Source organism: Gymnodraco acuticeps, unplaced genomic scaffold, assembly GCF_902827175.1.
Source record: "Gymnodraco acuticeps unplaced genomic scaffold, fGymAcu1.1, whole genome shotgun sequence".
NCBI lineage: Eukaryota > Metazoa > Chordata > Actinopteri > Perciformes > Bathydraconidae > Gymnodraco > Gymnodraco acuticeps.
The window spans coordinates 2606381-2616711 of NW_022990014.1; the positions used below are offsets into that span (position 1 = coordinate 2606381).

Consider the following 10331-nt stretch of genomic DNA (forward strand, 5'->3'; position numbering starts at 1 on the left):
CGCTGTACAATAGCTGCCCACTGCTCTTAGTACTAGGATGGGTTAAATGCAGAGGCCACATGTCACCGTGTGTGCTGTGTGCTCTGCATGTGTGACCGTTAAAGAGGGTTTCATCCCTCCGATTCTATTCTCTCTGAAATGCAATACATAACATGTATTCCTTCTAGGTTGGTTGTGAAATATATCTATCATCAGGGTTCCACATCTTATTTAACATCAAATTTAAGGACTTTTCAAAGACTTTACAGGCCTAATTCCCTCAAATCCACAGACCAACATAGCATGTGAGACTTGGATCAAGGTTAACTACTGTTACAACACTTATAAAATGAGAACTAGCATGCTTCACAGAAATTTACAGAAATCCTTAATGATATAAATGTAAGCACTTTCAAATGTCTATGTTTTGTCTATTTAAAAAAAACGTTCAAGGCCTTGATTTTTTTGATTTGCCCAAAAGCTCCAACTATGAAGCAACAGCCATTGCTTAATAATAATGGCACAAGACGGCAATAGCAATTTAGAATGTATTTGCAGTTCCTCTACCACTTTGGGACGCCCCATTCCCAAAACATTGCAATTCTTGTGACTGCTAACTCTAGTGTTGGCCAGTGGAGGGCAGCACTCAGAAATATGTACTACTATCTCCACACAGGAGGTTCAGGCTGTCGTGCAGATACAACCCGAACTTTGCAGATACCTCAAAATAATTACAGCATAAAGATAAGATAAAAGATAAAAGAAAAACTGTTATTTTTGCGGTTCTTTCCATAATTGGGTCAGACCCTGATGTCCACATTATGAGACACAAAAACGTATGAAAATAATACCGAAAGTACCCTTTAACCACTACAGCCATTTCAGTGACTTCCCCTACTGCACTTTACAAAAAGCTTATAAATAGGTTATGCGTTACAATGGACTGTTTGTGTCATGCCTCCACTCGTCCAACAAACACCGTACCTTTTGGCGTGTACATGCCCTGCTGCATGGAGCCTCCGGGCTCGAACACCGGGGCTTTGAAGTCAGCCACAGCAGAGAGCATCTCCTCGAAACTACAACTCCCTGGGACAATGCCACTCTTTGGGTTAGGATTCTCAGGGATCTAGGAAAACACTCTTAAGGAAAAGGATTATCATGGGTGACTGAACATAGGTATTCTTTAACATATATCTGTAATGAAAAAAGTATTGAAGGATACAAGGTCTAACAGTGCGCTGTGTGTACGGTCATTCATACACAACTGTGAAACCATCTCCGCCCGCAGAATCTCATCATCTGTCATCCCTGTTGGTGAGACACAGAAGTAGAACGTATTGACAATCTGACTCAAATTGAAGCCACATATTAAACGCCACTTAGCACAACTCAATAGAAATATTGCTAGTAATATGGTACAGGATTGATTTTATTTTATTGTAAGCGGTTTGTTATTTTTACAGCTCTACTGAATGCAATTGTTTATACAAATGAAGCTTGATGTCTCTCTGTAGACTGCGGGCGTGCTCGGTTGTACCACTTACCCAAATGAACGCGAAGGCTTGTCAATATGACGAGGAAGGTGAGCGCTCCTTCAAGCATCGGCCTCTCCTGCTCAGAGTCCAGCGCGGTGTTCTGATGCTGCGACGCCATGGTCAACAGGTCGACCACTTTGAACCTTCGTGACAGAAGACAGTGAAGATCATGCTTCTGAACTGTATTACATTAAAGACAAATTAAGATGATATGAAAGCATGCGAAGGAGTTTACCTCTCAAAAACACTTGAGATGAAGTAGTCCGGATCTAGTCTTGATGCACAAACCTGTAAAACAAAATAGAAAAATAATGAAAAAATGATTTTGTCAATACAGTTTATGACTGATACAAATGTTCCATCAAAATCAATACAAACCTGGAGCAGGTAGATGTCCGGGTCGATCATGGAGTTGCAGAAGTGGGACTGCACGTAGGTCATAGCCTGCCCCTTGATCTGCAGACCGTTCCTGACCCACATGTTGCTGTGGATCTCTGACAGGCTTGCCTACAGACATACATAGCAAAAGATTGAGTTAACATATGGCTACAGACCGTGTAGAGGTATGCACATGAATATCAACCAGAAATGTGTACCTGGATTTGGAGTGGATGCACCATAATCTTCATCAGCATCTCTTGGTCAGGCAGGAGGCTGTCCAGATCCAGCCCTTGGCACTTTACAGCCTGAGAATGTTCAACCAAATAATTAACTTTAAAAAACACACATGCATATACTTGGGAGTCATGTCTTAAGGTTGAGTCTGTGACATACCTTACTGAGGAACATGGCATAGTAGCGGTGCAGTGGCAGATGAAATGTCACTTGATTTGGAGCAGGCTGTAAGAGATTTAACAGTCATGAGAAACAAGGAGAGGTTTAAAAAAATTGCTTTTTACAAAGTGGTTTAGCTTTAAAATGTCACCTCATCATTGAAGCCAATGGCATCGAACCAGATCTGCAGGGTCTCCAAGCAGTAGCGCACCACCGTTTTAGTATATTCCTGTGTCTCCTGTCGACAGATAATATGTTAACCATTGAAATAGGGTTAAGAGAATCAGTACATGCAGCACAGGATGCTTGAGAGGCATGTTCAATTGATCATTCTAGATAATTGGAAATGCACACAGGAGATGTGTTTGAAAGTAGTGGTCTGTGTGTAAAGACATACTTACTTTGACTTTGCAGTGTGTTAAGAGACCCCACATTGGTTGTGCGCAGGCCTCGAGCTCTGCTGCAAACGCTGCATAGTATGTCTGAGACTCAAACTCCACATGTTCATTCAACTCGCGCTTATTCAGGTTCATACCTATCACAGCAGGAAAGGGTTTACAAGGTTAGACAGTATTGGCTTCATAATTCCCATATGAGCAAAACGCTAAATATATGTTTTGTTCCCACACATATTAAAATGTCAGTATATATATATATATACACATTTCTATTTTAAGAAACCAAATGTGTATCCTGAAAGCCAAATAAGTCTCTATTAAACAAATATTTTTAAGCAGTAGCAGTGCAGCAGACATGCGTGTATTTGTGACACTGTGCACATAAAGTCAGCAAGAGGATACTCTGCTGCAGGCCACTGTGAAAGGGTGACAGTTATTTTTAGGTTTGTGGAGAGTAGACATGACAAGTGAGCAGCTCACACCACAATCCTAGTATAATGACAGTCTTACACACAAGTTACAACCACCCACTTCCTCTATGAGACATTATCATCAGTAGATGACATGTGAGGTGTCACTAAGAACTGTTGGTAATACTAAACAATTTGGGAAAAAATATCTATTTGCAATTATTTTTATCTGATATTGGAATTGCAATACGATTCAAAATATTAGAGGGAATTTTTAAATGTTTATATTTATATTATAATTTGAGGACCCATAACAAAAACAACAAAAATGTTGCCTTCAATGTATATTGCCTCCTGCAATTCGGATACTGCTTTACTCTATATCAGGGGTGCCCAACCAGTCGATCGCAATCGGAGATTCCCAGTCGATCGCGAGATGCGTCTAAAAATAGAACAACAATATTCTGTTTTATCGTTAATGTCCTATAAGATAATCTTCCTGTGCCAGAATAATGCACTTGAACACATCAAAGCTTTGTGATTGGCGTGACCCCATGTGTCGGGGCGTGGCTGGTGGGCAGTGGGCACTAGTTCCCTGACGTTGTCCAATTATGGCAGAAGCAAAAAAGCCCAACATATATAATTTTCACTCGGAGTAGGAGGATGATTATTTTTGTATCTATTCCAATTTAAAGTCCATCTGTCTCATCTGCAATGCGAGCGTGGCTTTATCGAAGAAGGGTAATTTAGGAGCGGCATTTCAAAACAGTGCACAAACGCTACGAGACGGAATTCCCTCCTAATTCTGCCCTACGCTCCCAAAAGGGGAGGGGCCTGAAAGGACAGCTAAATGCACAGCAGTCCATTTTCACCAGGCCCAACAACAAGAGCAAGGCTGCTACCAGAGCATCTTATCGTGTCAGTCACGTTCTTGCGAAACACATAAAGTCTTTCAAAGATGGCGAAGTTGTGAAAGAAGCATTCCTGGAGGCTGCCGATGCGCTTTTTGGGGACAGTAAAAATAACAGTAGCATTTCAACAGGTTTTTGATATAATAAAAACTCAAGTTAGATACCGTTATTAATCAGCTGTAAGTTATAGTTTGAACTTATTCAATATAATTATTGTAGAAAATGGTATAAGAATGCAAACATTAAGATCTGTTCTGTTTACATTGATTATAGTCTCAATTCAGGTTAAGAACCTAGTGTTGCTTGCATCCTATTTTAAAAAGGCATTTCTTTTTATACTCTAATAAAATGCAACAAAAAAGGGTTTGATTCTATTAATTTTGTCTTTTTTTATTGCACTTTGGCAGCAGATTCCTGAGTAGCTTCAGATCTGAGTTGTCTTATTAGTAAGCCTAATTTATACTTTTGTAGCAACACTATTTTTATATAATGACAAAGAAAGGGTTCAGAGTATTTTCTTTTCTTCCTGTGCCATATGTGGCAGCACTGTTCAATGTTTCTTGAAAACATTACCCTCTGTATGTGACGTGTGAATAAACTCCAACTCTGTTTCAACAACACTGTTGTGTAACTTCAGTTAAATACTTGTATGTGTGTAGATTAGAAAGAGGTAAGATAAAGGATCTGCAGTATTTTATGAAGTATTAATCGTACAACGGTCAGTTTTATACAAGTAGAAGTGTGTATTTACCTGGTAGTAATGGCTACGCCTCTCTATTTGGACTGGTAGATCTCGGCAGACTGGCAAAAAAGGTTGGGCATCCCTGCTCTATATATTTCATATTGATAACAATGAATTAAAAGCAGGAGCAATCGTTTATTTTGAGTGCTGCTTTGATCTCATTGGTCATAGTGGATGTTTTTGGCTCGGCAATATCAAAAAGGTAGATATACTACTTTACTACTGTCTAATAATAATAATAATAATAATAATAATAACTATGCATTCAATGTTTCAATTAATTGTGGAAATGTTTTCAAAGTCTAAGCATGGGCAACATGATTCTCTAAATATACAATGTACCTATGCAACTGTGACTTACCTTGAAAGAATGACACAAAGCTCATCCACAGCATCAACAATGAATGGTCCTCCAGGAACTTTTTGGCGACACTTTGGTGTGAGAGGATGTTAATAAAATCACTAACTAACGGCCAGTAGGTGTTGTTCTTCAACAGAGCCTCACTGCAGTTCACCACAACATGGCGGCTGTTCTCTTCGTCTAAAGGAGAGAAAAAAGAGAAAAGGAAAGAAGCAGGCATTAGTAAATGGAATTTTACATCACTTGGTTTTTCATTTAGTCAATAAAAAAAAGAAAAGGACTTCCATTTGAAGAAATACAATACACTGGCTAATTACTCAAACACCTCGCTGCCATTTAGGGTAACAAGTTTGTCTGCAGTATAAAAAGAAGGGCTTAACTGAAGTATTTGAAATTCAAGCTTAATTCACACAGAGCCTGCAAACAAAAAGCCAGAGATAAAACATCTGTGCATGTTAAAAAATAAAAAGCAGCGCAACAGCTGCATTTTGCTCCTTGGAAGGCAGACCAGCATTTCATTCTCAAAAAATGTCACGGGCTTCAGTTACCCATTTTGTTCTACCAAAAATGAGGGTGGTGCAGTCTTAATAAAATAGAGTGAATTAACGCGATTATAATGAACTCCGGTTATGATGTCAGCTATGCGCATCCCATAACACGTGACCTTTTGAGTGATACAATTGGACACCTGAGTTGTGACATTGAAGCTTAGAACATGAATCTCTGTATGATAAAGCAACAGTTTCACAATGCATACTGCCAGACAGGTTTATGATCAGACTGCAATATCAACACTCAAAAACCAGACAAGATGTTCACATGTTCTGTAGGGTATAACATCAGCCACCTGCGTTGTTCTTTACAGAAGCTGAAATGTGATGAGGTCTTTGGAAGCAATACAATTAGATATCTGATACATTTGGACAACTTACCCTGAAGTTCACTTTTGATAAGGCAACTCTCCATCATGTACAGGAGGACGGTGACCATGATGTCCAGCAGCTGACACTCCTCCGTCACATGTCGAGCCAGCTCCTCGTTGCTAAACAGCTGCACACTAATATGTACAATGCGGTTGGACATGGTGTCCGACTCGTGGCTTTTCATCAGTGTTTTCATGATGAATGCATAATGCTGAACAAATGTTTTTGTAAAAGTGATCTGCCAGAGAGGAAGAGAAAAGCCCATAACACAGTTATGGCTTACGATGATGCAGTCGTTTTTAAGGAGGATTTTATTCACTTCAAGCATCATTTCAGTTACCCGAGAGTCTACGCCATGCATGATAAGGAATCATATTATAACTAAAATACAGACATGCATCTTAAAGTGATGACAGACTGGCATTTTTGCAAATAATTGTAAAAACATATAAGAGAAGCATACCTTGTAATCTTGATCTGGCAGCATGTTCAGTAGGAAGGTGACCATCTTCTGAGGAAACTCATATTTGATTGTCCAGAACAGCAACTCCTCCAGAAAGCATTTATGCTTCAGAGATTCAATAATACACGGGTCTGTGGGCAGAAAAAGGCACATAATAAGATGGCTGTTTAACACAACATACTCTATACTAGTAGAGCCTTATATTTCCTTTACATTTACCTTTGGTACTGCTGCTCAGCTTTACCCTCTTCCTCTGTCCAACAGACTGCCCTGCATCTTGGTCCTCCTGAGAGATAACAAAATGAGGCTAGTAAGTCATTCAATAGTAACTGTAGATCAGTTGATATCAAATTGAATTAAAAAAGGACTACCATTTTGGTAATTATTAAGATTTTAATTAGGAATGGTTCAAATAAGTTATAATTTATTCTATCTGGGATGCTGGCACATACCTCTTTATTAGACTCATCTGGGCTCGCTGGTGCGGCGTTTCCTAAGAAAAGCAATAAAAACATTTAGCCACAGGCAACCATGATCAGCATCATGAGCCCCTTGACATAACAAAGCAGCTACACGAGATATCTGCAACACTGACAATGTGTTCAAACAGCAATATTCAACATGGGTTTATAAGATGTAATTCACTTCATAAAGATTTGAGGATCTTCTAAATCATGTAAGCAAAGTTTAATTTGTCTAGAAATAAGAGCTGAGGTCTAAGCTGTTTGGCAATAAACTGTTTGGTTATCTTAACCCTAAATTAGATCTTACACAAATATTGAATTGAATAACTAAAATACAGGCAGTTCAAGGACATGTGTGTAGAAAGTGTAAAAACTTCTGTTATGGTTATCTTACCCAATAGGACCATAGCCCCTGCACCCCCTTCAGCACCTACAGCGACATCAGCATTAGCACCTTGGGCTTTCTCCTCCACAGACACCAAACCAGAATTCTTCAAGGCCGACAAATACTTGTCATAGTTCTTGTTAGCAAACAAATTCTCCTCCTTGCCTGCAACAGTGAAGCAAAGCAGAAATTGCAATGTACTTTTAATATATATTGCAGTTACAACCCACACAAATACCACTAAAAGTATGTGGTATTTTAATGCTTCATGATTATCAAGCTTTCTAGTACGGATATTTACCCATGCTCAACTCCTTGAATGTTTGCTGATTGGTCAGGATCTTTGTCAGTACAGTCCTCATTGCGCCTCCCATCTTGGTGAGCTCCTCCAGGAAGGAGATCTGGGGCTCCAGATGCTGCAGGACTTTCTGTAGATCTCTCTCAGTTGAGGTGTCTGGCAGAGCAAGATAAGATATAAGTCGTCAGACACGGTACATTGAGAACATCATTTTGGATGCAAACAAACAATTATCTTGCTTGCACAGCAGATCCTGTTTGCACTTCATATGCAACAGGATATCCACAGATCATTGTATAACATATCAAATTAAATGATAGAAGATAGGATACTACAAGACACCAACAAGTTTAAGAGAAATGTCTCAAAGTTACAGCTTTTGTTAAAGATGGTAACTAGCCCAGAGTATTTATTATCTCACGTGGTTGTAAAGAGAAGACTGTGTTTTCACCTGATTCAATGTACCCATCTCTCAGATACTGGATGATACACAGGATAAAGCGAGGAAGAACCATCTCAGACATCAAGAGAAGGTCTCGAGGTATTATGGGGACATTCTCCCCCGTTCTCAACCGATGCCGTCTGCAGAACCTGTCAGCAAAAAAACAAATGGGGATTTTTAACAGTTTGAAGTCTTGAATCCTTCTAACAGGTGACACCAGAAGCAGTGACTCTACAAAGGTATTGCCCTAACCTGAAGGTTGGGTTTAAATATGTCTGCTGAACAAAGGATTGTGCTGGCTTCCATGCTTCAAAAATGCAACTGTATGCAGCATGAAATGCTGGTATTTTTGTCATACTGCATTTGATATACTTTGAATCATGTATCGTAAATAGTAAGGTATTGGAATACATCCCGAATTACATTTTTAGTTATTGTTTCATGTTATAGATTTATGATAACAGCAAGGTTCATAGTTGAATTTCATTGGGTTCAGATGTAAAGATGGTTGGGGTTTGATGAGCAATCAAGAGTAAGAATCTGGGAGTATCCCTGCTAATCCACAATGAGATCCGTAGCAACAACAAAACTACAACATGTATTGCTCAAGAGTGTTGGACTAATCAGTCAGCTGCTTGATGCTGACAACATTTTATTTCACACCATAACATCAGAAATAATAATAATAATGTTACTAAAATAATAAAGTATTACTGTCATTCCTTTTATTTTATAAGATTGTATTATACAATATTAGATTGTATTACATATTACTATATGCGTAAGCATGGTATAGTATGTACATCCTATTACATTTGATATTCTGTTATAGTGCATTACATTATTACTAATATTGTATTGCAACTTGTGCTATGTCCTAGTAATTGGACCACACAGGGTCTCGTTGTATAACATGTTATTAATTGCTCTTGTATAATTCCATCTTGTTTAGTTTCTCCTCTTATTTTACAAGCATTTGCCTCCTATTTTATATATTTGTTTTAGTCTTCTATTTTTCTGTACTTATTTGTGTCCTTGTGCTGCTGGAAAACATGTACTTTCTATTAATAAAGGGTTGTGGCTAATTCTGTCTGTAACAGTAGTAAAAGAGGACATGTATATCAAAATGACCCAAGTCCCAGACCTTATCTAAGCTGTTATATATCGGCAATATGTAGAAACATAGAAACCTCCACGTACAGCTGCTGGTGCCAGCTGGCTAACCCTCAGAGCAGCTTAGTCGAGGGTTTCCTATAATTTAATGTGAGGAGCATCCTCTTATTCTAAACTATAGCTGACTGGCAGTAAGCATATCTCTTACAGACTGAACTAAAAAGTAAAAGGGACTAAATATATCAGGAAAAGGTATTAGCTGTGATAGGTCACATCTTACTCAGACCTGTCAAAACAGTACTGGCCGTTGGTTAGCTTAGCCAGCTTAGCTAGCCGCTAGCTTGGACTTACCCAGTCTCTCGCATGACATTACTGTCTCCACAGTCACAGGCCCCACCAGCCTGGCTCCTGAACATGTTGAAATCATGGCCCGTGTGGTCTCCATTATTGAAACACTCAGCACACAGTGACATGCACGGGGAGATGCCACAGGTACGGCATCGATATGCCACGAAATTGGCCGTCCAAACCAGTCCGCACAGAGTAGCGTTGTCATAGGACCGGACCGTTTTGCAGAACTCCTCGAAACCTTCGCCTCCTGCAATCAGACATTTACACCAGTCCAGAGCCTCTGTGTCCGCCGCTGGTGTCTCCGGATTTAGCACAACGTCGAGCAGCTCCTGAAGTTGTCGCACCCCGGAGCTATTGTCAGTCCGACTTAAGTCTACCTTCAAGTGGGTGGCAGTAGCTTTCTTGTCCCGGCGCAGCAGCGACGCCGCCATCATGCACTCTGGCTTGTTGTACACAAATTTATTTTTGTTGTCTTGCTTCCATGTTCTCGGGCTTTCTCGCGATACGTCTAGTCACGTTGTCTTTAGCGGGTGTTTTTTTATTCCCAAATCAGTTAACACTACAAATAAATAAACAGTAATGTGTCAGATTAAACAGACATTGACGTAAATATATAATAGCAAATTTAGGGGAAATAAAACTTTAAAATTATATTATAAAATTATAATATTAAAATTATAAAGTAACACAAAAAGGGGGTAAGTGAAGAAATTATATTGGGAGCACAGTTATGCGTTCATTGTCTCACAGTTTTAATGTTCTGAATAATCACAATATATAGT

The 10331-nt window shown here is 39.2% G+C and overlaps 1 protein-coding gene across 2 annotated transcripts in view; it reads right to left on the reverse strand.

Annotated features, from left to right (window-relative positions):
* ubr3 (ubiquitin protein ligase E3 component n-recognin 3) overlaps positions 1-10035 on the reverse strand; it is a 39403-nt gene extending 29368 nt beyond the window's left edge. For both annotated transcript variants that reach the window (XM_034213321.1, XM_034213320.1), the window contains exons 1-18: positions 9550-10035; positions 8095-8234; positions 7647-7799; positions 7355-7510; positions 6949-6989; positions 6716-6782; positions 6497-6627; positions 6043-6271; positions 5111-5290; positions 2690-2823; positions 2440-2526; positions 2289-2354; positions 2111-2200; positions 1893-2021; positions 1750-1802; positions 1524-1657; positions 1202-1287; positions 964-1105 (exon numbers count right to left, since the gene is read on the reverse strand). In XM_034213321.1, the coding sequence (XP_034069212.1) occupies positions 964-1105; positions 1202-1287; positions 1524-1657; positions 1750-1802; positions 1893-2021; positions 2111-2200; positions 2289-2354; positions 2440-2526; positions 2690-2823; positions 5111-5290; positions 6043-6271; positions 6497-6627; positions 6716-6782; positions 6949-6989; positions 7355-7510; positions 7647-7799; positions 8095-8234; positions 9550-9983 (2452 nt within the window). In that variant the 5' untranslated portion in view covers positions 9984-10035. The remainder of the gene's footprint in view (positions 1-963; positions 1106-1201; positions 1288-1523; positions 1658-1749; positions 1803-1892; positions 2022-2110; positions 2201-2288; positions 2355-2439; positions 2527-2689; positions 2824-5110; positions 5291-6042; positions 6272-6496; positions 6628-6715; positions 6783-6948; positions 6990-7354; positions 7511-7646; positions 7800-8094; positions 8235-9549) is intronic.
* Positions 10036-10331: the final 296 nt, after the last annotated feature.